Source organism: Manis pentadactyla, chromosome 4, assembly GCF_030020395.1.
Source record: "Manis pentadactyla isolate mManPen7 chromosome 4, mManPen7.hap1, whole genome shotgun sequence".
NCBI lineage: Eukaryota > Metazoa > Chordata > Mammalia > Pholidota > Manidae > Manis > Manis pentadactyla.
The window spans coordinates 170593868-170621057 of NC_080022.1; the positions used below are offsets into that span (position 1 = coordinate 170593868).

The window sequence follows — 27190 nt, forward strand, 5'->3', positions numbered from 1 at the left end:
ACGCCCACAGGGACACATCTGACCAACGGCAAGTCGGGTTCTAATGCCCGTGGATAGGCAGGCTTCTGGCCCTGGCCCCCCGACTCTGAGCTCCCCTCTAGGGAGCAGGGAGATGGAAGCTTGGGGTACAGCTGAGGAGTCTCCCCTCCCACCCCAGCCCACACAGCTGGCCTCCCAGCACTCCCCATGCCACATGGGGGTCTGGCCTGGGCCACACTGCCTTGTCTGAAGTGTGCCCTTGGTGCTTACTACTTGGGTGATCATGGGTAAATCACTTCCCTTCCCTGGGCCCCTGCCTCAGTTTCCCCATGTGTAAAACACAAGAATCACGGCCCCTGCCTCACTGGACTGCTGTGAGGATTAAATAAGTGGTGATATAGGAAATGCTCGAGACTTTCTGGCATGTGGAAGCCCTGGGAGAGAGTTAGTCCTTGGTGGTTAATGGGGTACAGGGTGGATTAAAGGGTGACGGAGGCAAGCAGCTGCTCAGCCCCGACGTCACAGGGCCAATCCTCTTCGGGAAGGACCCTGCTCTGCTGGCTGTGTCCTCTCCCAGAGTACAGTGGCCTCTCCTGGGGGAGAAGGAGTTTCTCTGGGTGCTGAAAGGTGCCTAACACGTTTGTCCAGGTGGGTCACCCTGAGCTTTGATGACCAATAGGAAGACAGAGAGAAACTGAGAGGGTGTGTGTCCAGGGCCCACTGGGGACACCAATGCAGCAAGATTCTCTCAGAAAAGCAAGGGTGGAGGGAGGTGACTTGTTAGGAATCTCATCAAAGAGAGAAAAAGGGAATCAGTGAGGCCTATCTTTTTCAAATATCTACTGTGAAATTCTTCAGACAAAGGAACGTAGAAAGAATGGTTCAAGGAACAGCTGTTTATCAATAACCTAGCTTGAGATCCCACATTTCCACAGGCAGAGCCACCTGGACACCCTCCTCTGCTTGCAAACCCATCCATCCACTATCCTGAACGCTGGGATTATCAGGCTCTGCCAATAACCTTCTGGAACAGCGTCCTTACTTAGGCTGAGTCAAGAAGATGTGAGCACTAGCACGTCTCGGTCGAGTTCCTGGCTCCTGAGGGCCATGTCACACTGACCTAGGCCCTGCCCCATGGACGCACAAGCTGGGAAAGATTAAGCAACTCTCGACAGTCAGGAAAAACCCAGAAATAAAAGAGAATTTAAAATTTAAGTTCCAATCTCACTGCACGGGACTGAGCAGGAAGAGTCCTGTCTGGGCACTGAACATAGCAGAGTAAGCTGGACGTCCACCTTGGCAATCCTGCCACCCACAGGGAGGTGGTGGTGATCCCAACACCTGGGCCCAGCTTCCCTCGGCAAGTGTCCCACTTAGGTCTCTCCTGGCAATTTGCAGAAGCTTCTGGGAAGGCGGCCAGGAGATGTGAGGCAATCGTCTGCTCCACTGGAGGGAGCTGAGCCTTCCCTTGCACAAACAGATCAATAGTCTGAGTTTCTGATGGGTGAGCTTGATAAATGAGACTGAACTGACACTACCATGATGGGTACGAACCCAAACCAGAGTCCAAACCCAAATCCATATGTAGGGAACAGAAAACCCAAGAATAGGATTGGAAGTACTGTCAACCAGTCAAAGGCCTTGGGTAGAACTAAGAGCCTGAAAATCTTCTATTCCCTAACCTAGGAAGAAGGCCATTCTTTCTCTGGGGTCAGCCTGGGATGGATTCAGATGAAGGAAGACAAGTTAGAACCATCCCACCAACATTCAGTCAACACCTACTACGATTTAGGCAATGTGCTGGCCTCGGAGTACACAGGTATAAAACACAGTCTCCTCTCAATTTATATTCTTGCGGGAAGATAGAGTTAAAAAGCAGTATCAACATTTTTACAAGATCGAGCCCACATGCATGGTATTTCAGGAGCATGTGATATGTGCATGCATGTGTGTTTGTATGGCTGGGCAGTCCTACAAAGGCTTTTCTGAGATCCTGAGCTTGGCAGGCACGCAGGGAGAGGAAACTATTAAAAGTCACACTGGCAAATCCCTACAAGGTCAACAGGGGGTGCTGGTGGGGCTCCACAGCCTCAAGACTGTCTGAAGTTCTCTGTACCCAAGAACCAGTAGGCATTTACCCAGGAGGGAAGCCTTTATCTACGAGGACTAATTGAGGTGCAGTAGCGTGCTCTACCCCAGGATGGCCTCTCTGAATAACTGCACAGAACACCACTAATAGCTGGTCACCACAAATATAACCCTTACCCCTTCTATTGTTCCTGCTTAGGGAATTTAACATTTCAGTAAAGCAGCATTTATAAAAGGACTACTATACACCCAAGTATTATCTGGTCTGTTTACTAGGCTGTGAGCTCATTCTCACAGAATACAGTGTGTTCCCTAGCCGACTAGGCTCTCCCCAGGTGGGCAGCCTGAGGGAGACCCCACACTCTCCAAAGGCAAGCGCTTGTGTTCTCTCCTTCCTAAGCCTGACCCTCCCAGCAAGTGGTGCAGTACAAATGTTCCTGCTACTCCAGGGAGAGCTCAGTGCCTGTCAATTGGAAGAAAACTGGTATCTTCCAATACAACCTGGGCCTCCTTCTAGTCCTCACCCCCGTCCTCCAGACACGCCCTGCCCACGCTGCCGGGCCTCACCCTGGATCCTCAGGCTCTCTTGATACTGGATGATGAAGTACTCTTGAGTCTGCTGCAGCTTCTTCAGTTCATTCTCTGTGTCCTGTGTGACCAGTCGCAGCTCCTCAAATGTCTGGTTGATCTGAAGGTGTTTCTGGGACATGGTGTCAGCAAGACTCCCAGCAGGAGAAGTACCCTGAGACAGATCAGAGGGGGAGAGCAGGCGGCGGTGAGCTGGGCAGGGAGGACCGCAGAGAACCTCAGGCCCTGAGCCCAGGGAAAGCGGTGCTTCTGCAGATGCAGACTATGGCCTCTTCACACAGCCCAGCAGGAGCTGCTGAGCATCTGGCCGCCACCAGAGCATCCTGAACAGGGACCATCTAAACTCTCTTTGGAGAGGCTGGAACTCAACACACCCCAGGAGTTACCTGGGTTTTTCTACTAATGAAGATGACCCCTCATTCCACGTGCATTCACTGACCCAATGCCACAGAGCAGCAGGTGCTGGGGACCAGAGGGGAGTAAGGCTTTGGAAGCACACATCATCTGGGTCCTCACTCAAGACCTTCTCGTGAGTGAGGGGAGAGGGGGCAGGCCGAGCCTCTCACAGGTGGCAACCTGGAGAGCCCAAAACGAAGACACAGGAGAGGCATCCACAAGGCCGCCCTGGATCCAGTTATTTAAGTGACCTCGTCTGATCTATTCCGTCAACACCTGGCTGAGAGGGGGCTAAGCAGAAGTTTTTCTAAGTAATATCACCTGCACACAAGCATGCCCTTACTGAAAAATTATTTGATTGAAGGTAAATTACTTGGCACTTGTTTACATTGTTTTGTGGCTACAATCTCATCAAGGTTATAAATCAGCTAAGAGCAGAGACTAATCGACCATTTCTTGTGTGAACCTTAGGACAATGCTGTATTTACAGAGACACCAACAGATGTACACTGCGTCATCTTGACAAAACTGGTCCAGAGATGGGCAGGAAAGGGCCTCCCAGCTCCTCTCCCCACACCCACGGGACACTCACGTTGTTGGCTTCACGGACCAGCCTCTGTTCGTTGTACAGAATGTGCCGGATGCAGCGGACCAGCTCCATGGGGCAGCGGTCATATGTGTTCTGAAAGAATCCAACGGCAGATAGCACCTGTTCCACCCCCTGCAACGGGCCTAACCCTACCTCGGAACAGAGGGTACGGTCATATGATAGAGGAGGCTGCTGGAGACACGATGGTGTAATCACGAGGAATGCTGTGTCTACAATACCAATGCAGGTGAGGAAAAGCACACTTCAGGAAACCCACATACAGGAACAAGGTAAGAGAACAAGGTAAGATTATTTTATTTCTTGTATCCTAATTTGCCTAAAGTGCTAGGGAGTCATTACTGAAAATAGGATAAATTTCAAAAAGGCCACCTCAAAGAAGAAACTGGATACCACCTGGTCTGGGTAATCAAAACCACCACCAGCCATGACTGGATGTCCCCAGATGTGACACACGAGAAAGGACACAACATCTTTTTTTATGGTTCTGATCAGGGATGTATAACCTAAATCTAATCATGAGGAACCTTCACACAAACCCGAAGTGAAGTACATTGTATCTTTTTTTTTTATCTTTAAAAATAGAGGAGCTGAAGTATTTGAAAATGTCAATGTAATGAAAGACAAAGAAGGTTGAGAAACAGTTCCAGATTAAATAGATGTAATATGTGTGATAGGTGATCTCGGGCTGGATCCTAGACTGGAGGGAAAAAAAACAGGACAAAACAAAAATACAGATATAAGATTACTGGGAAGTGCTGTGTCAATGTTAGATGTACTGCAGTTGACAACTGTGACTAAGGAACTATCACCACCACAGTTGCAGCTGTGGGCTAACTATGGCAGAGAAGGTCTGTGTTCTTAGAAACTGCACATGGGAGTGCTGAGGGGCAAAGGGGCAGGAGGTAGGCAACTTGCTCTCAAGTGGTGACAAATGTGTGTGTGTGGAGAGAGAATACGATAAAGCACACGTTAACCACAGGTGAATCTGGACATATGTAGGGGTTCTCTGTGTCCATCTTGCAACTTTCTGTAAATGCAATACTATTTTCAAATAAAAAGTTTAAAGAAAGACAGCTAGAACCACAAAACCAAACAACAAGAGCTGTATACACATAACACGTAACTCAAAAACCCTGGTGTGAAGAAGAGAAAGAACATCTCTACAGGTCATACTAAATGAAGGAAGAGTCCCTCTTGGAAGAGTTTGGCATGGCCGACGTTCACACGCACCTGGAGCTGTGTGGCATAGTGCCCCAGCTTGATCTTCAGTAAGAACCCATCTTCCCCCACCTGGTGCTCCGCCTTCTTCTGCAGCTCCTGCACCAGGCCCTCCAGGAGCTGGGTGGCCTTAATGTTCTCCTGTGGATTATCAAGATCTATTGAGTCCCTAGGGGAAAAAAATTACATACATATGTATACATACATGCACATGAGCCTGTATAAAAATGTAGCCTCAATGTATTGCACCTTTTCTTTTGCTAAAGTGATTTTTTCACAATGCTCACTGCAAATTTTAGGAAATGGCCCAATTCAAATTGACTAGACGCCTACTTTAATCTATTCCTAATCCACTAATTACCTTAGTGGACTACATAGTATATTTTCTTTTCTTTCTTTTTTTTTTTTTAACAGGATACTGCCCATTCTCCTTCCTCTTGCTGACTTGCTCTGGTGCTTATGCTATCTGCTTCTAGAAATGAAGGGAAAAGGAAAGTGCTTTGTGTACTCTGAAGGAAATAAGGACTCTGATAATTTCCTATTCATAGTTACCCCTCAAGGGTGTAAGGGGGCAGAAGGTCAAGAATGTTCTACATGTTTTTTCCAGCTTTGACTAGTTCTAAGTGCAGCTAATTTCACAGAAAGTATTTCTTAAGTAAAGACAGGTGCAACATTTATTACAACATTTATTTCTAAGGAGCCCTGGAAATGAGATATTAAGAAAGAAGATGCCTGTATGTCAGACATTTATATCACTAGCTGAAGATTTGGGACTTGTAGGCAATGCTCATTCTTCCAGCGAACCAGAGAAACCACTCTACTAATTTTATTAATTCAGAGCCATTTAACTAGTGGCAGAGGGTCCTTCTTTTTCCTTCTTTCTTCCCTCCCTCCCTTCTTCCCTCCTTCCCTCCCTCCTCTCTCCACACCCCCACCCCCACTCTGTTTTTTTTTAACAATTTAGGCAACAATTGCCACTGGGCAGTACTAAATTACTTAACTCAGCTAGCTGAAGAAACCAAACAGCTGTCAGATTGAAATAACATTCAATTACTGCTGACTGGGTCTGCAGCCAAACAAGAGATCTAGTGGTAGCTAAAAGGCACTGTCATCTCTAAACCCCTGAAGTCAGTTAGTAACTAATTTCAACAAAGGCACAAACAAGTGTACCCAAACACTGGTAAGGTACTTCATCAAATAATACACACAAACTGCACTTTGAGGAGGCAGTACAGGAGACAAATTTTAAATATGTATGCACTAAATAAAATGTGCATTAAATAAAAGCCTGGGAGGGATGAAGGGTAGCCCTGGCACCTCCGTTTCAACTGGTAATAATGTTCCTCATGTGAGGAACCCACTCTTGAGAAGATCTAGTCTCTGAACAAAACTCATGGAATCAAGTACTGGCTCTGGTATTTGGGTCTCTGCTAAAAAAAAAAAAAAAAAAAAAAAAAAGACTTTCTTAGCTTAAACATGAAGAACTAAAGATTTTTTATTAAAATCTTTATATTCTTTTTTTTTTTTTTTTTTTTTTTTTAGATAATTATTTTTTATTGAAGGGTAGTTGACACACAGTATTACATTACATTAGTTTCAGGTGTACAACACAGTGATTCAACATTTATATACATGATAATTCTAAGTACCAGCTATCACCATACCAAGTTGTTACAATATTTTGACTATATTCCTTATGCTATACATTACATCCCGGTTGCTTATTTATTTTACAATTGGAAGTGTGTACTTTTTCTTGGTTGTTGTTGTTAGGGCATCTCTCATTTTTATTGATCAAATGGTTGTTAACAACAATAAAATTCTGTATAGGGGAGTCAATGCTCAATGCACAATCATTAATCCACCCCAAGCCTAATTTTCGTCAGTCTCCAATCTTCTGAAGCATAACGAACAAGTTCTTACATGGAGAACAAATTCTTACATAGTGAATAAGTTACATGGTGAACAGTACAAGGGCAGTCATCACAGAAACTTTTGGTTTTGCTCATGCATTATGAACTATAAACAGTCAGTTCAAATATGAATACACATTTGATTTTTATACTTGATTTATATGTGGATACCACATTTCTCTCTTTATTATTTTTAATAAGATGCTGAAGTGGTAGGTAGATACAACTAAAATCTTTATATTCTTAAGAAAACCAAAACTAAATAAAAACCAGGTTTTCCTTAATATCAACACAAGCCTTTTATATTCATTAAGAAGACTATATAGGAAATCTACTAAATGGACTTTGAAACCAACAGAAGCTTCCTACAAGGGTTTTTTCTGAGCCCTCCAAATGATTAAAACAGAAAAGCAAAAGAAATGGAAATGGAAAAGCACTAAGCAAGGGGCGGCTGACATGCTCACATTTAGGTCGTTTTTTTTCCTCACTTCATTACCTGAGGCTGAGAGTTTTTAATTGCCTAGCAAATTGCCTTCCTTTGGTGCTTTCTAGTTTCTGAACAGAAATCTGGTACTAACGCCTGACTGCAGTTACTCCAAAGTAACACGGCTGACAGGTATACAGCACCTTTCTACAGCAGCATAAAGGTTGGCAAATGGATCCCACCCCTGCCATGATGATGGAGGCCTTAAGTGTCCGATGAATATGTCAGATCAGACTGACAGACCAGTAATCAACCAACATGCTTATTATGCTCCCAGGCCCCCAGCGGAGCAGCTGACAGCCTGCTGCCTTGTGTGCAATAATGTTGTTCATTAGAAAGCTTTGCTGTCAGTCTACTGCATTGTACTAATTCTGAAAGAAGTTAAAAACTTTACCCCTGAGTATATAAAAATTAATTTTTATATAACAAACTGCCTCCAAGATGTAATTACTGTTAATATCTTGGTGTACTGTATTGCTTTTTAGTCTTTATGTGTATATATGCTACATACAAATAAAAAAAAAACCAGTGTCTCCATTGTTAAATTTGTTAACAACACATTTTATTAAATTATATGCATACCTTATCTGCTCAATGAAGCACTAAATTCTTTGTGGATAAGGGCTTTAATTTTTTCATATGAACTCTAGTACCCATGACACTGCTAGACATCCTATAGGCATTCAACATGTATTTGCTAATTTGTTTTATTACCAGCAATAGTCTAATACTTTTAGCCAGGATTTACTATTAAAAGGAACAAATCCTATTTTAAAAATCCCAAGAGTTATTACATCTCTCTAAAATCTAAGATGGGGTTAAATACCTTTCAAGGATCACCTTTTATTTTTTTAAACACACAACTTTCAAAGTCTCTATCATGTTATCTGCCCAATCAATATATGCTTGTGCTTCACAAACTATGATGGAAAAAGCTGTTCACTTACCATGCCTGACTTTCAATCCATTGGGATAAATAATGCCGCACCTCAATGGGGAAATGCTGACCATATAATGCTTGCATTTGATGAAGGGCATCGCCTTGGAGCTGCTGGGCTTGTATCCACACAGCCATGGTTTACAATCTGTTAAACAAACAATCAGCAGTTTGGGTGGGTTTTTCTCCTTCCTCTTTTAAATCCACTAGAGTAAATCTTCATTCAGTTATAAGAGCTAGAGAGAAATATTTTAAGCCCTTTTTAGCAGACTAATGATCAGTATTCTTGAACCAAACTTTAGCTTTAAAGTGTTTTAAAAATACAGACATTCAGTGTAGCCACAGAAAGGTATATATAACTGTGTCTAAGAACCTTTCACTATCAAATGTACCAAAGTCCTATAAGCAGAAGTACAAAGCCAGCATTAGGGGAAGAACTGCCTATAGCTTTGATATCACAAACATATTCTCTACTTTCTGAAGCCACAGTAAACAGTATTTCACTCAGTAAAATAAGCCAGGCAGAGAAAGACAAGTGCCAAATGATTTTCCTCATTTGTGGAGTATAACAACGAAGCAAAACTGAAGGAACATAATGGCAGCAGACTCAGAGACTCCAAGAAGGGACTAGTGGTTACCAAAGGGGACTGGGGTGGGAGGGCAGGTGGGAGGGAAGGAGAAGGGGATTGAGGGGTATTAGGTTTAGTATACATGATGTGGGGGGTCATTGGGAAGACAGTGTAGCATAGAGAAGGCAAATAGTGAATCTGTGGCATCTTACTACACTGATGGACAGTGACTGCAATGGGATATGGGTGGGGACTCGATAATATGGGTAAATGTAGTAACCACTTTGTTTTTTCATGTGAAACCTTCATGAGAGTGCATATTAGTAATACCTTAATTAAAAAAAACAGTATTTCAACAGTAGTGATAAATAGTACACAGACTTTTTTTAATCACTCATTTTAGATTTGCTATTTTGACTTTTAAGAAATGCAATAAACATATTGCCATTTTGAAAAGATCCAGTAAAAGAAAAGTGAAAATATGTAAAGCATGGATTGAACCCTATGTACTATTACTAGTTACCTAAGAAGCAAAGCTCTGCACACAAAGGGCACAGATTTATCTGGAAAAATACCCCAAGGTTCACCTTCTGAGTTACTGCTAAGGAATTTATGAAGCAATGTTCTGTTAGGTTATAGCATTTAAAAATCTTTCAGACATAAAAACAATACATTCCAAAAGAGTTAGAAACAAGAACCATTATATTCCCGTAGTGGGTAGGTTTTTTAAGACATGCTCTTGGCTGCTCCCTCTCTCTGGGGGCAGCCATTTTCTCTTTCAGATAATAAAATCTCTTGTGTGGGAAAACCAAAGAAAAAACAACAACAAAAAAATGCTCTTGATTTCAGAAAACTGGTTTTAAAAAATTACCATGATGCCTTCTCAGACTCACCTGAGGACTTTTAATGCATTTGGCAGAAACTCTCTAGATTAACCAGACAGTCTGCAGCAACATTACTGTCACATATACAGAGGTGCTAAAACTGTCCTGCTCAGATCCGTCCATGGTGTCAGGCAGAGCTACCCTGAAGCCCATCCAAAATGATCTGGCTACTGATTTGCACCATTCTAAGAACGACGCTACAGTCAGGGTTTGGTCAATTGGATCTTGACTTTGTTGAATACCAGAGATACACATGTGTGTTAGGAAACAAAAATCCCTTCTCTGTTAGTTGTAGTTGTCTAATCGCGTAACACTGAACTATTTATGGGACAAGTCAGTTAGCCAACAATGAGGTGTGGGGTGGGTGCCAGTTACCTATTTTAGACTTGTGCGATGCTATAGAACACTTGAGTGGTGTATAATTTTATTTAGGGCTTTTGGGCATTAAGGCTGGGATCACTGTAAGATCACCCAAGACATAAAATTTCAATAGAGTTTACTAGGAGAAAGACTTGGATAAAAGAGCTCTCTCCAAAAGCAATTCCACATTATAATCAAACATATGGAAGACATTTAATTGTATGGTATGATTTTTAATCAAATGAATCATACCCCAAGAGTTTGGAAAATTGGGAGAGATACCAAGGCATGTATTTTAGGAATAAAAGGTAAAGGGATAGGCAGATGGATGAAGGTGCTTAGGCATTAAAGTGTATGGAAGAATGGTAAAGGCATGAAGAAAAGTATTCAGTTATTAACCTGTTTTAGTAGTGAGGAACTGGAAAGAAGTAGAATCTCATCATAGCTCTCTTAATGAAAATGTGAATGAGATCAACAGATACAAACATTATCCTGCATCCTGCATTCACTAACTGAATTGACCCAAGAGACAAAAGGAAAACTGGGGGAAAACATTTATCTCTTTGGAGACCCCTTCTCAGTCTACCTAAGTAAAACAGTACTTCAGCCCCTCTCCATCCTCGCAAGCTGCTTTATTTTTCTTCTTATCATCCTCACATTTATCATATATTTGTTTACCATCTTGCCACTAGGGTGAAATTACCACAAACACAATGACTATATTTTGTTCACTGCTCTTTCTCTTGGGCCTACACAGTGCCTGGTATATAAGCATTCAGTAAATTTCTTTTTGTTGTATTAATAAATGTGTACACACAATTTGGTCACATCTATCAGCTCTTCTTTAAGTTATTACATAAAAAGGTATCAGTACGAAATACCAAGGCAAGAAAATGAACCAGATTTTATAATTTGGTTGAGTCTATATTAAGAGCATCCATTTGTTCCTTAATAACATGTGCCACAATTTGTAATTCCTTTTTGTTAATTTGTTTTTATCTGTCTTCCTTGCTTGCATAGTAAGGAGTCAAACGTATTTGCTGAGCAAATAAATATGTACCAAATATTTGGTGGGTATTTCACATGTCCTGCAGGCTAAGCTTATTTACAGGAATCTATTATTGTTTTAAGAAAGAAGTACTATGGTGATATGCCATATGCACAGTGGTACTAGATAAGTATCATATTTATTTTGTCTTAAGTTTTAAATTAGTCCTTAGTTTTTTATCAAAGAGTACAGTGCTGAGCACTTAGAATTTGTCAGAATATTTGCTATGGTTCTAAATATGAATATAATATTTTATGACATTTTTTAAAAATGCCACCTGAAGAATAACAGCTGGTAAATCTAAGGAGGTAATATTGCATTTTGGTAAATACAATTAACTTTAATTTCACTGTACAAAAATGCTTTGATAGAGCTGGAAAGTAGATTTTGCCTACGAGTAGTCAAAAAATGTAAAATGAAGTACACTAAATAGTACAGATCTTATTTTACTTTTTAACTAAGAATTATATACATATGGACTATGAGGTGACTTACTGAGATTACTGTTATAATTTAAAATACTCCATTTAGAACAAAACCACTCCCTGCCCTCAACTGTATCAATTACACCTAGAATCTAAGTAGTGCTTTCCTCCATATACGTGTCAAAATTCTTCACACCCCCGATGAGGCTGTGCCTGCTATCAACTGATTCCCAGTCCTTTCTCACCAGTGTTTATCCTGCCATCAAATGCTACTCCACATATGCAGTGACTGCACCTGCGCTCTCTGCAGCTTATTTACAGGCAGCTCCATCTTCAATGCATGATGTTCTCACAAGGGAAGTGGTTTGTATCTTTGGTAAATCATCACAGGGGCTTCTCTAAAGACTGGGAAATAGATTCACAATCTTATTTTTAGCCAAAGATGGGAACTATTTGAGCTTTGCTTAGTTGTACTCTGAGTGTTCATAAGCACTCCAAACCACCTCACCCAGCCTTGGATGCAAAATATATACTTTCCAAAAGCGTACGGTATGTACATCGACCTTAAATATCTGGATATATCCTAGGAGTCCCAAATAAGGTGGACCCTTAGGCGCATGTTAAAAAAATTTTCAAAGTCTAGTAACTCATAATTTATAGACTTATTGGAAAAGCATAAGAAAACGAATGTCCACTAACATACACATATGAGGTGAGTGAATGGGATTTAGGGGTAATTTTGTCTCAACAATAAATGCCTTTTTATTAGATGCTTTCCCTTTTAAAAGTAAAATATAAACCTTCAACATTGTGGCCAAGGTCGTGCCATAGCTGAACAGTGGTGGAGGAGGAGCATAGGGTGCCTGACAGTAGAGATTCCCAGTATGTATATGCTGACTGAGCGAATGAATTCCAGCTCAGGTGTGTGCAGGGATTTGCTTTGCTCGATTCATAAGTATGATTCAAAGCATTTTATAGTTCCTATTCTCTATCCCACCATAACCACCGTCCCATCCCATCCATCCCATCCTATCTTGTCCTAACCCATCCCATCCTCCCATGCCAAAGTTTACAATGGGGTTAAAGGTCTGGAGGTAATGGTGAACTCACCTAAATAGAGGTCAACAAAACTTAGCCTCTTAAACTTCTCTGTGCCTCAGTTTCCTTATTGGTAAAATGGGAACAATAAAACTTACATCCCTCAAGGGGTTGTTGTAAGAATGAGTTAATATGTGTAAATGCTTAACACCCCGTGCCTGGCTCATCCCAAGTGCTCAATATTATTCTGACTTTTCCAAACTTAAACTAACAGAGGTGGCTTCCTTCTCCCCATCTCCAATTTTAATTCACTTCAATAAACTACCTTTCCAAAGTCAGTCCCTCACAAAGAGCTCTTGCTACCCTTCTCCTTAACCAATATCCTGCAGTATAAGCTGTACCTCCTTTTTAAAAGATGGTAGTCCCACTAGTAGTTACCAAAGGGGAGGGGTGGGGGAGGGGATCGTGGGGTATCATGATTGGTGCACAAGGTGTGTGTGGGGTCACGGGGAAGACAGTGTAGCACAGAGAAGACAAATAGGGACTCTGTGGCATCTTACTACACTGATGGGCAGTGACTGCAATGGGGTATGGGGGGACTCGATAATAAGGGTGAATGTAACAATCACATTGTTTTTCTTGTGAAACCTTCATAAAAGTGTGTATCAATGATACCTTAATAATAAAAACAAAGGATGTCAGTCCCATTTCTTAATCAATTTCACTAGCACCTCTGAATGAGAGAACCAGGAATTGTGCAGGGTGGTGTAACAAGAGCAACACTGTCATAAGTATGCTCAACTAAAAAAAAAAAAAACACTCAGAGGAAAAAGAAAGCACTCTTCAGGCAGAGAGGACTAAGCCAGCAGGGAGCTTGACCTTCCCCCCACTTCTTCCAAGAACATAACTGTGTTCCACTAATTATAGTATGAATTACTAGCAACAAATATTTTGATTCAGCTAGTAAAATAAATTTCAGAAGACTGAAAAATGAATTAAAGTAACATTTATTAGAGTTATTGTCCACCATCTAGATCCATCATTTTCATTTACTATTATTTACTGAACACTTACTATATTATTTATAACAAAAGTGCTTTCATGAGTCTACTTATTTAATCCTCATAAAAACCCTACAAGGTAGGCACTATTATTAGCCCCACTTTAAAAATGAGGAAATTGAGGATCAACAAATTAAACAGGATTATAAAAGGGTGTAGCAACTTTGGAAAACAACCTGGCAGTTCAAAAAGTTAAATATGGAATTATTGTATGACCCAGCAGTTCCACTCCTAGGTCTCTGCGTAAGACAGCTGAAAACATATGCCCACAAAAATTTGTACACAAATGTTCATAGCAGCATTATTTATAACAGCCCCAAAGTGGAAACAACCCAAATGTCCATCAATGGATGAATGGATAATATGGATATGAATGGAAAAATAAAATGGAATATTATTCAGACATAAAAAAGAACAAAGTACTGACACATGCTCCATTGTGGATGAACTGTGAAAACATGCTAAATTTATAAAAGAAACCAGACACAAAACATCATATGCTGTAAATTCCATTTATATGAAATGTCCAGAATAGGCAAACACCCATAGAGCCAAAGTAGACTGGTGGTTGCCAAGAGCTGAGGTAAGTGAGAATGACTTTTAATAGGTCCGGGTTTCTTTTTGGGATGACACGTGTCCCAGGTCCCACTCTACTGAAAGGCACCACCTGGACTTGATCTAGGCAGTCTGGCCACAGAGCCTATACTTTTTATCACTACACCATGCTGCCTTTGTCCTGAGAACTTGTGCTCACTTGTCACATTATATTTTGTACTTTTCTGTATATTTGTTACATACCATAATTTAATGAAAGAAAAAGAGTAAGAAATTAGAATAAGAAACTGAATACCGTGAGGCTCAGATTTGGGCAGTCTTGGGCTGGTCGGCAGGTGAAGCAGAAGGTATATAAACACTGCTTCTGATCTAAAAAGTATGAGGCAAGGAACCAGGATTCAACACTGTTAATTATATCAGCACCATTTAATGACTAAAGGACTTTGGATAGAATATAAAGAGCAAGTTCCCTGATTGTGTTTACTGCTTTACTGTTAATACCAACATTGTTACATGTATTCAGTTCTGGTGGTTACCGATAGTAGGAATGTGGAGGAACAGAAAAATATTAAATAGTGGAAATAAAGGACTAAGACTTTGTTCATATTAAAACTGGCCTAACATCAAGTAGGAAGGTTAAAATAAAACTACTGCATCTAGAAGTAGGTCAATACCAGAGCCATCTGCTCTTAAAAAAAACATTCTAAACACTACTTTATAAGCAATCAGGAAGGCAATTCTCTAGCATAATCAGATTATTAAACATATGTATGGGAAGGGAACAGAAAGAATAGAAGTATTTGGCTCACAAAGAAACAAAAAAGGAAAAATTTGCCCAGGCCAACATAGAGATGAAAATATTCTGGGAAGACAAATCAGTCATAAATCTTTACTTCACAGCAAAATCACTACATACTACTTTGAGAGGAAGAGGGAAGGAGGGAAAAAGGGGGTATGGAAGGTAGAGAGAAGAGGAGGGAGGGAGGAAAGGGCAGGAGAGAAGGAAGGAGAGTGGAAGGAGGGAGGAGGGAATTTATAAAGATCAAGTCTTAACAGTTATCATATATTTAAAAACTTCACCTATAATGTATATAATTGATGAATCACTAAATTGTATACCTGAAACCAATATAATACTGCATATAAACTGTATTTCAATAAAAACAGCTTATAATTATTAAAAAAGACCTAATGGAACCTAAAAAGAAAAATAAATAAAACTCCCACCTAAATATAAGCTAAAAACATACAATCTCAAATATAGTGTGGCCTCAAACAAGGATCAGCTGAGCTGCTAAAACCATTAGGTGAAACTTGCTGGGGAACAGGACATTCACATAGGCTCAAAGTACTACCTCACGTATTAGTTATTATTCACAAAGAGGAAAAGGTATATTTTCAGTGAAAAAAGCTGGCAGACAACACCTTAACCAAAGTAATCAAATATCCCTCATCACGGGACAAGCTGATGTGCCTTCTTGATGTGATGCTCTGAAAGGAACACACAAACTCAGTGCTTTACTTCTGCTTATGGAGAAACAATCAGACAAAATTGTGAGGCTCTTAGGAAAGACAGAAAAGTGTGGAACTGCTCTCAAGAGATGTGATAACCACCCAGAGCATCACTAAAAAAAATAAAAAATAAAACAAAATAAAACCATACCTCTCAAACACATTACTGGGGAAATTTAAAATTTAAATCTTAATTTTAATTTAAATATGGCTATATATTGGCTATTACTGTATCAATGTTAAATTTCTTGAGAGGGATAATGGCCTTGAAGTTATAGAGGAGACTCAGGTATTTAAGGGTAAAAGGTCATGATGTCTGCAACTTACTTCCAAAGGAGAGAAGGAGGAACCTGGTGGTGGAAGGGAGGGTGATAAAGCAAATATAACAACTGTTAACAATTAGTCTAGGCAAAGTGTGAATGAGTGTTCATTGTTCTGTTCTTCCAACTTCTCAGTAACTCAGAATTTTTTCAAAATAAAACCTAAGGGCAAAAAGGACAAAAAGGACAAAAAAAATGCAATGGGAGTAGCATTGCATTCTGAAATTGTCCCTGGCAGTATGTAAAAATATGGACTTCTCAGACTTTGTGCTGCAGCCAGTAGGTCTCTGTCACCCAAACCAGGCTCCCTATTGCCATGCTGGCCCACAGCTCAAATGTTCATGCATTATCATTATCTGTGTCAAAATCCATTAAGCAACTTGAACAAACCATTTGGGAAGAAGCTACATCAATACCATTTTCCAGATAACTAAAAACATTTGCTGTAGCCCACAAATAATCCATCTGCATTATGGGAGAGTAAGAAACGATCTGAGACTGTCATGTCACCCTATGTTAGTCTCAGAATTTCTAATGAAGGTTTATAGCTGTACCCATTTTATAGTGTTAATCAAGACCTACTCATCTTAGAATATGTCTCTTATACAATTCGAATCCTTTAGTTCAGGAAGGAAAAATTCCTCAGCCACTACAATATACTGAGTTTCTGTACCATTGAGATGAAAGATAATCCCTTCCCTTTTGCTCTGAATTTTTTTTAAAGGCATGTTATTCATAAATACATGTATGTCCTCAATGTCTTCCTCATTAAAGTTCACAACCTCCCTCTTACCATTGAGAATGACAGTGTCAACTTCCCATTTAGCAAAATTTGCTTTGAAAAACACCTTTGCATCAAGTCAATTCCCAGGGACAACCATTGGTCATATAACACGAAATAGTGAGAAACTGGAAATAAGCTATATGCCCAACATAGGAGAATGGTTAGATTATAGCAAAATCTAATGGAATATTGGGCAATGATTTAAATGAAATACAAAGGCATTTTTTAAGCATGAGGCCATGTAGATACATTTTTTTAAAGTATAAATAAAAGGATGTTAAGTGAAAAGTGTACTCAAGATGTATGTATGCTAGATGGCAAATATCAGAGAAAGGACAAAGAACTATAAACAGTTACACTTAGGTGAAGAAGTTCTGAAACAATTTTTTTTGGTAAAGTTTTTTGACTTATTAAATTGTGTTGAACATGTAAAATTTGAAAAGCAAATTTTATAATCATGAGCAGTTGCTGCTACTCACTATCCCACAGGAGCCAAGCTAAAGGCACAAGCAGAAGACACAGGAAGAAATACTTCTCAACATAACAGTATCTGGGTTTTGACACTTTCTTACCAATTAGGTAGTCCTGACTTAAGGAGGGCATAGAATAGTAAACATTCAGACTTATAAAATGTTTTTAATTCTATCACTTTCAAATATAGAAAACTTAATGTGTTTTCAAGTAGTCATTCAAGAGTATTAATTGCTAAGATTAATTTGTAATTTTGACATCTGTTTATTTAATATTTTATTTAAACCCTTCATCAAAATGCCTTGAATTCAACAACTGTTCATATTATTCTCTTATTTAATAAACCCTTCTTTTAGTAGTAGTATAAAAATAAAATGGCACAAAAATATATTTTGAAGGCTTTTTTTAAAGTCCAGAAGAAACAAAAACTGCATTTGTGGAGAATAGATGAAAAAAAGATAAACAAAATTTTGGTAGTTTTGAACTTGTGTGATGAACCTATGGAAATTTATTATATACTATTCGCTTTTATTTTGTGTGTGTTTGAAAATGTTCATACCAAAAAGCTCAGAATGCCAAGAGGAAGGAAAAAAAAAAGGTAAACTAGAACTTAGACCAGGTTGAAGATGAGTGATCTCAGAGATAGTGGAATGTGAATTTAGGAGGTTTTATTGTGATTTCTAAAAGAAACACAGAAAATAGAAAAGAAAAAAAAAGGTATAGGGTATTGGGAAAGCCATATTTCAAGAGGAGAAATACATACTTAGGTTCCTGTTTGGCTTTTTTTTTTCATCTTTGATATGACTAAATCATTGTCCCTCAAACTTGTACCAACTGTAAACAGAATGAAATACACAGAAAAGCACCCAAGAATTCCTTTTCAAACACTACACTTCCCTTACCCCTAATGACACACCTCAACACAGTTGGCCTAGGTGAAGGCCCTTGATAATTCAAGGGTAACAACTGAAGGCCTCCAGAAGACTACAGTCACAAGATCAGATCTCAAAGCCTTAGCCATTGGTTCCTAACTTTGCTCCAGGACCAATAGAACTGAGGAATATCTTCCTGTTTTGTTATCTACTTGTTTTGTGCCACGAACCTATACCTAAGGCCAAAGCAAGCTTTGTACTCCCTCTTGGATTCTTTACTATCTCAGGAAGGTTGAACAGATCAGACCAGTTTCCAAGAGCAGAAAAGCAGCACTGGCAATCTTGCTAAGGAAGCCCCGAGATAATTCTCTCTATGCCTTTTATGTACATCTACACTAATGCTCACCCAACAACCTTTACTACCAATAGTAAATCTAGGAAAAAGACCAATAAAACACTGGAAAAGCACATCTACCCTCTGACCCCAAACTAAATGCTGAGGAATATGGTATTTTGCCCCCTCTTTTCAGGGAGCTGTGTTCTCTTCATTTACCAATAATCATAATCGGCTTTATTTTTGCTTACAGTTACTTGAATATAAATACTTTCAAAACACAAAATAAAAAATGAACCTTATTGTGTGTTGGGTAAAACCATGGGAAACTAAAATCTCTTCTTTTAAGAGAAAAATGGCTCATCAGCTAGTTCCTTGGATAGTCCATTTGTGAAGCCTGGCTGTAGCTTTCGGATGATCATGCCAATGTGTGCCATATAATGCTCACTATGTTTAAAACAAATCCTGCAGAAAAGGTGGGTCCAACAATGGCTAGCAGGTGTGTTAAGAAGCTAATACTAATTCTGAGGTGAAATGACATTTAAATAAGAGCTCGTGTCTTAGAAAATCAAAATGTTTAGCTTCTCAGGTAAAAAGGTTATCCAGTATAAGAAATAATATTGATATCAGGATGTCCAACATTAAAATGAATTAAAATTGTGCACAAATTTACCAAGGGAGAGGGCGAGTGGGGAGGGAGGGAGAAGGAGATTGAGGGGTATTATGACTGGCACACATGGTGTGGGGTGGATCATGGGGGAGACAGTGTAGCACAGAGAAGATAAGTAGTGACTCTGTGGCATCTTACTACACTGATGGACAGTGACTGCAATGGGGTATTGGGGGACTCGATAATATGGGTGAATGTAGTAACCACATTGTTTTTCATGTGAAACCTTCATAAGAGTGTATATCAATAATACCTTAATAAAAAAAATTGCGCACAAATTGTCCACATTTACCACAGCATTAACCCTGGGACTTTGCAATAAAATATAACTACTTTTGCTAAAACAAACTGCTTTTTCTAGAAATGGAGTCTTTCCACTATATATCTAGTAGGATATTGACACACAACTTGGCATCGTGAACTTGAGTGCCCGTTCCACAACACACAACAGATGCAATGGAAGACTCCCACCTCTTAACTAACAAGACATAAGTCAGGATAACAGCAGAACCCTTCTGTGTATGTTCTTTCACAGGCTACACTGTTACAGGAAGAAGTAAAGAGCAGCGATTTCCTTCCAAAAGGTCAGCTGCCTCAGACAGACCAAACAGAAAGCAGTTAACTCTAGCCAACTTCCCCTCCTACTTCTGCAGCTAGTACGCAACAGCATTTCGTTTCCAGTAAAGCTCCAAAGAAAAACAAAGCAACTGTGAGACGCAGAACCTATGCAATCTAAAGTGTCTCACTTGACTAAATTAAAGACAGTAAGATCATGTGAAGCAACACTTTTTAAACAGCAGTAGAACTATTAAGAACTACCAGACTTAATGGGGACTTAAATATGAGGAAAAGGATAGAATTGGAACTATCTTAGACTTCACATTAATGCTCCAGAAGTCTCTACCTAAAAATAAAATGGTATTTTGGCTATAATAAATGTGACAACATATCAGGTCCCTAGCTGATGGATATAAAAATAAATTGTAGTTTTCCTCTTCTCAAACTAAAGTAAAATCAGTCATCCAAAACGCTAAGGCACTGGCTGGGTTCAATGCTGACAATTAGTGAGACCACATATACAGTGATTATATAGTTTCTTAGATTAGAAATGGAGAACATACAAACAACTGACAACAAAAAAAAAAAAAGGAAAAGGACAGAAAATATTATTTTAAATATTCTTTAGGTAGTAACCCCAAATAATTACGTAATACTACTGAAGACCTCCCACCTGCAAAGGAACAAGAAGAGCATTGTCTCAGGTAGCTTCTTTAAATTAAGCGAGCATCTATGCATTCCATCTTCCTAGAGGCACCAAAATCAGATCCTTTAGAGTATAAAAGTGAAGAAGAAGGAAGGAAAAATGAAAACCATATCAGTTCCTGGCTTAGCTGTCTACACACAACTTACAATAAAGTGTGACGGGTCCTTGGGAAGGGCTCCGACAGCATGTCATACGGCTCTGTGTGGTTTCTAACTCGTTAGTTTCAGGGTGTGGTGGTAACAGAGACACAAGGCTTTTGGTGAGACAAGCTCTTGTTCTAAAGATTCTAGGCTTTGATGATGGAGAGTATGTAACCCACTCTGAGAATACCTTGTTTGAAATGAAGACAGTTCGGGAGTCAAGGGAAAACATACTAGTTTTTGTTATATATACTCCATTAACTACTGCTAATGGTAGAAACTGCTTCATGCTGGAAACAAAATGAACTATTAATTTCCAAGCCTTTCCTGCTTAATTTAATCATCGAACTTTTAATTAACATTAATGGATGGGAAAGAAGGAAAAGAGAATACTGGCAGTAGTAGTAATAACGAACATTTGAAGAGTTCTTGCTCCGTCATGCGCTGCTATATGCACTTTATACATGCCGTCCTTTAATCCTCTTGACAAACCTATGTACAGTTACCACCCCCATTCTATAGATGAAGAAACAGACTTAAGAATTAGGAAATTTGCCCAAAGTCCTGCAGTGACTAAGAGAAGGGGCTGGGGTCAGCACCTAAGCAGTTCACCTAAGTTCTCAACCCCAGTGCTTTTACTTACTAAAAACCCTCACCTACCAAATAAGTTATTCCTGACAATCACATACCTGTGGTTTAAGACTGCTTTATGATAAAGGCTACAAAGTGAATTAACACAAAGTGCAACTCACAGATACAAAAAGTTATTTGGCAATCCAAAATGCTTTAAATGGGACTCCCTTTCCTAAAGGTCAGAGAATTTTAAGATGACAAACCTTCAAACACAACCAGAGGAAGTCATATCAGTGGTCTGGTAGTTCACCTTCACTCTTTTAAATCAATCAGAAATCAGCTAAAAGCTTTAGATTGTAAAAGGGGGTGGGAGGAGAATAGCCAAGAACTGTTCTGAGGGTGGGTAACTTTCCAATGAGGCCAAAACCTAGATCCTGGCCACTTGTGGTCAGAATTAGCACTGTGACATTTCCTATAAGCAGAATGGTTACATTTGTTATAGTTGTTCCCAAATTCCTTCTTCCTGTCCATCAGATACATTATCTATCACCAATGTTTACCAGAGATCATCCTCAACTCATGTTTTCTGATAGCAGAAAACATTTCTCATTAAAGAGACAATTTGAAAACAAATGAGACAACAACTTGTGAAATGTTCTAGTGGGTAAGACAGGATAACAAGATACTGAAGTCAGTTTTCTCTATAACTGTTTAATTATGATTATACCAATAGCTAAACATCAACTTACCTAATGCCAATGTGCATATGAAGTTACAGACAAGGTGTAAACAATAAATTTCTGTGATAACTGATAAACTCTAATGTGACAAATGTACAAGTAACTATGCTACTGTGCACAGTGCACATTAAATATTTGCTGAATGTTAGGAGATCATCTGGGTTCACCAAGCCACGGCAGTAAGAAACAGCAGCATCTGATGTGGACGACAACGTCGGAACTTACCAGTGTTGTGCAACGTGTCAAGGAGAAATTTGGGACAAGGACACCTGGCAATTCCATACCCACTACAAAAGGTGCCTCATACAATCTTTAACATGTTTAGCTAAAAAAAAAAAAAGAATTCAAGATACTTGTAACTTATGCCTTTCATCATTTTGATCATCCTGTTTTTTAAAATATGGAATAGTTTTTCTCTCTAGAATTAGAATTTACCCTACATTCCAGGCATAAGAAGCAAAGCAATTTTGTGTAATCTGTTGCTCAACTACTGGATTGTAAATTATCCCAAGGTAGGAACCATGTCTCATTTTAGTACTCAACACTGTACTTCGTACGAGGTAGATATTCAATAACTGTGTTAAATTAAATATAATTTTGGCAGACCTCCATGTTACAAAAACAACCTAAATTGGGGGAAATGGATGGTAGGTTAGTTATTTCCTTCAAATGTTATTTTTAACACTGCAGAGGTCATTAAGTTGAATCCTTATTACAGGAATAATGGGACTGACTCACACTTTATAGAAACGGTGACAGCGGCGGTTTTGACTCATCATTGGTGCTAATCAAGGTAAATATAATCGCAAGTTGTACCATTCCATAAACTCATGACAAGTTTGTAAAATAGAGCTAACACCTTGTTACAGCAATTCAAAGAGCAGAATTACATGAAATATGATGATGCTAATATAGATGAAATTCCAAAGAAAGCTGCTTCCTTATACAAACTCAACTGTTTCTTTAATTATGTCTAGAGAAGGAAGATGAGCATAAACACACAGCACAATGTTTATCAACAATTCACTCCTCTGGTTACCACGTATACTACAAAATACAATCCAGAAAGATTTATTATTGTATCAAAACAAGATGATGAGGTTCTACATTCAGAATGTAAATTAATGTTAGAGGATGACTCAGGATTAATGGCATCGGTCTCAAAGACACTGAACCTATTTTTTTTTTTAATATCCTGGGAGTTGATTGACTGCAGGACCATGCCAACCTAGGAAGGTATTTTAATAAGTACAGCCACCTTTGATTACAGACTGTTTTTTACTCAAGATGTATTCCCAACTACCAAATAAATATGGCAAATGAAAATATAGTCTTAAATTGCTATGGATGTACCCTGCCCCTGCCAAAAATGACAAGCTGCTTGCTCAAAAGCTGTCACTAATCAGCAGCTGCTGCTGTAAAGAAAACCAAAGTATGTGCCAATGGAAGCATATTGAACTGAAAGAGGGGGGGCCCCATGACAAGAAATGGGAAATGCAAAAATCTATTTGTATGTAGTGAACTTTATAAATACTGGTGATCTATATTTGGGAGAAGTGGAGGCAGGGCATTAATGGCAATATAAACCCACTTATATTTAAACAGGAAGGACTAAAAGATACTCCAAACACCCTGAATGTCAAAAAACTCCAGGGTGCTGAGGGTACTGAATTCCATCACAACTTTTCCACCTTTCCAATAGGAGTCAAACTTGGTTGTGGATAATTTTTCACTATCAATACTTCTGTCTCTGGCATATGAACACCTGTATTTGTAGATTATCATAAAAACTGAATTTAAAAAATACCTTTCATATTCTAATGCTTCAACCCAAACTCTTATGGTTCAGAATCTAATTGTTGACCCTCCACTTTACAGGTTGAGAACATGGAGTCAAGGAAGGCAGAAGTGATCTGCCCCATGTAAGTGAGCAGGGAATATAGTGGGAGAAAATCACTTTATTCGCCCTATGTTCAAGATTCTGTTTAAGAAGCTCTGAAACAGTCCACGGGTTAAGATCCTGCTTGACATCTAAATTGCATAGGTTACTTTTCGAATCACCCAAGGCACTCTCTCTCTGTTTCTTTACCAATCAGATCTCCCATTATATTTCTCTTTCCCTCAACAAGATAGTTTCTGTTGTGGGAAAAAAAAAAAGGCTATTTCCTCCTTTTAGTTCTCTTACTCTCTTTCTCCTCCTCCCTCCAGGTAGACTGGTGGACAGCCATCACTATTTTATCTATATTTGCACCACAGGGTCAGACTGTCTCTGCAGCAGCTACTCAGAAAAATGAGAGTGAAAAGGAAACGTGGGAGGGATAATTAGAATAGAAAAACAGAGAAAAGAAATGAGGATGAGCATATCATTTCTTAATGAAGCTGCAATCTAATACCTCTTGTAGCTGCTGTCCCTCAAGTAGAGTTTGTCTCAATGTCTGCATCAACAATTACAACAATGTACCAGTAATTTTCCAGTTCATATCAGGCTATCAGGAGAACAATTTGCTTAATGAAACATGGAGAAAGACTAATCTCTAATATTACTGTTGGTGCAGGTTTATCAGCAAGGCTTGGAGGAGACAAGCTTACAGACATACAGATTAGGAATCACATTGCCAAAGCTTTAATAACCCCCTAGTGGTAAGCAACAAGCTGTTGAATTAACTTGTCTTTGGATTTACTGTCTATGCATCACCGACTAGGTCTAGGTACAAAGCCAGGGGAAAGAAAAAGAAGAATAAGCCAGGCACAAAGGGACAATGATTACACGGTTGCACTTTCATGCGGTACCTAGAAGAGTTGAACTTACATATAAAGAAAGTAGTATGGTGGTTGCCAGGAGCTGAGGAAGCATGATTAATGGGTACAGTTTCAGTTTGGGATGATGAAAAAACTCGGGATGGATGGTAGTGACAGCTGCACGACAATGTGAACATACTTAATGCCACTGAACTATACACTTAAAGATGGCTAAAGTGGTAAATATATATGTATATGTGTTATATAGATATTACACATTTTTTTAAATGGGGGAGAAAAAGCCAGTTCTTACCAAGTGAACTCACATTTCTCACGTCTTTAACTCTGAAATCCAAAGGAAATAAAGAGAACTGGTTTTCTGTCCTTTTATTTCTTTCACAATAAAAGACACCTTTTCAGCCCATCAGAGGGTTGAAGCAAGTCTCTGGCATGCTCTCTAAATTGAGGTTTAAGGGGATGAGGTATATTCAACACCAGTCAATGCTTATTATCAGAGATGAGCATCTGCCTACCCTAAACTGGAAGGAAGTAGACCATCCCTTCCATAGAAACAATAAGTATCTATTTAACAGGTATGTATTGAGCACCTGTTATATGCCAGATTCTGTTCTAGGTGCTAAGGACATAGCAGTGAACAAAACAGACATACCTTTTACGGAGCTTAGATTCTAGTATCTGATATTAAACACTTTAAAGCAAAATTTGGGCTATGCAATACTTTCTAAATTTTTTTTTGCCTTTAATTTTCTTCTTTTTGGTTCTGTTGGGGGAAAATACCATCTGACTATAATAGAATCTTACGAGCAAACAGCAAAGTCTGTGCATTCAAACCAACATTTGGGGAAAAGTTTTAAAAGCATCTGAACAAAAATAGACTAACAAGGGTGATGACTGGCTTTTGTGAAAAGCTTGGCAATGTGAAAGCAATTTCTGATAAAACTAGGACATCTGTTCATTCCTACTGAAAGTTGATCATCTTTATGGAGCTATAGTATGTACAAAACAAATCTGGTCTCAGCAAGGATTCCCCAGTTAAGATAATTTCACTGTATCCAGCTTTTTTCCAGGATACACTCTTTCATATAGAGGATAACTTTCGTGCTTGCCACAATCAAATCAAATCACTTATCTTTTGAAGATGATCTGCAGATTCAGTCTCCATGAGATAATAAAAATAGGGTATATAGTTAAAAATTCATGATGGGATTCGTTTCTACCCACCAATGTATAGCAGCAGAAGGTGGTAGGTGACTAGCAAACATTTAGTTTCTTCCTTTTCCCATGGAATAAAATACAGATCAAATTCTACTAAAATAACAAATACCATTACAGTGAAAACCTAAGCAGAACAAAAATATTTTGAAAAACTTGGAAATGTCCCATCTGTTTCTCAATTCAACACAAAAATTTTTTGCTCAATATAATGATTATAACGAATTTTAAAACAAAAGAATCAGACTCCTTGGAGTATAACAATCTTTGTATATGCTCTTAAATTTTCATCTTTAAGGAAATATTTTAAATAACCTAAAATAGGTCATCATATTGTATTTGGGAAAAAAGGATTTTTCCTTTATGGAAATAATCATTGATTTTATGGAAGAATAATTTACATTCAAATCAACTATATCAGAAAGTTTTGAATTTTATGATTAACCAACTTTGGGCATTACTCTAAAATAAAGCGGTTCCTAAAGCCTACCTTGTAATAAAAGCTACCAAGTATTTTATTTAACATTAGAAGCCAACTAATTTGGCTTAGATGCCAGCCAATACTCAAAGTAACACAGAATTTCTGTCCATTTCTTCAAAGGTTCCTTCTAGAATCAGAGATCTAAAAAGACCATTAAGATAAACTGCTATGAAGCCCTCAAGAATGGAGAGAAATAGTGCTTAAAGTTTCCAGAATCTACCACGTGGTTTTCAGAAGCTGCTGGCTCAGTCTTCCACACATAATTGGAGTTTCTGTCACCTCATCTATAGAGAACTAAAAAAATTACTCTCCTCCCTTAGGTATCTCCAAAGATTAAACTAACATTAGGGGAAAAAAAATCTTTTGAAATGAAAATTTTCATCTGTTATCTACTAGATCTCAAATTTCAAGAATGACTTTATGTGTATAATAAAAATGAACAGTAGCTAAGACTAAAAGATGAATACTATTCTTTTCTAGGCAAAATCAGTTTCAAAAACCAAAACACACACACCAAAGTAAAACAAACAAACAAAAAAACTGCCTAAAAATGTTTGGTAGTTGAGTTAAACCTAAAACAAAATGGGTTGTTTTAGTTCCAGAATTGTAAGTAAGGTCATAGAGGTGACAAGAGAAAATTCAGGCTGATGCATCAAAGTTCAATATTCAGGTCCCTACATCTTTCTGTAATCAAAATAACAGGTAACTCCCAATATCTTCCCCGTATGGTCTTCCTGGTCACCTTACAAAATGTATTTGCACATTTGTTGTTTGGAACATGGAACATTTTCCCACTGAAACAAAGTTATAAAGAGATGAAAAATCTTGGTTAAGTTCCAAAACTTCAGTTGATCTACAAGCCTACCAAACCTAAATATCCTTTGTAATTCTGTTTCTGAAGGTA

General features: G+C 38.8%; 1 protein-coding gene and 1 long non-coding RNA gene across 8 annotated transcripts in view; one reads left to right on the forward strand and one right to left on the reverse strand.

The window, feature by feature from the left end:
- The window catches only part of STAT5B (signal transducer and activator of transcription 5B), a 65333-nt gene that overhangs the window by 15445 nt on the left and 22698 nt on the right, over positions 1-27190 (reverse strand). For 5 of the 7 annotated variants that reach the window (XM_036883103.2, XM_057501497.1, XM_036883101.2 and 2 more), the window contains exons 2-5: positions 8224-8361; positions 4892-5048; positions 3644-3733; positions 2635-2809 (exon numbers count right to left, since the gene is read on the reverse strand). In XM_036883103.2, the coding sequence (XP_036738998.1) occupies positions 2635-2809; positions 3644-3733; positions 4892-5048; positions 8224-8351 (550 nt within the window). In that variant the 5' untranslated portion in view covers positions 8352-8361. Of the gene's footprint in view, positions 1-2634; positions 2810-3643; positions 3734-4891; positions 5049-8223; positions 8362-20347; positions 20369-27190 lie in introns of those variants that run through there. The other 2 variants (XM_036883104.2, XM_036883105.2) reach the window with 2 other exon arrangements.
- LOC130683582 (uncharacterized) lies at positions 3740-26089 on the forward strand. Its single transcript, XR_008997390.1, has 3 exons — positions 3740-3943; positions 21983-22129; positions 22552-26089. It is a non-coding gene; the product is annotated as an uncharacterized LOC130683582 (long non-coding RNA).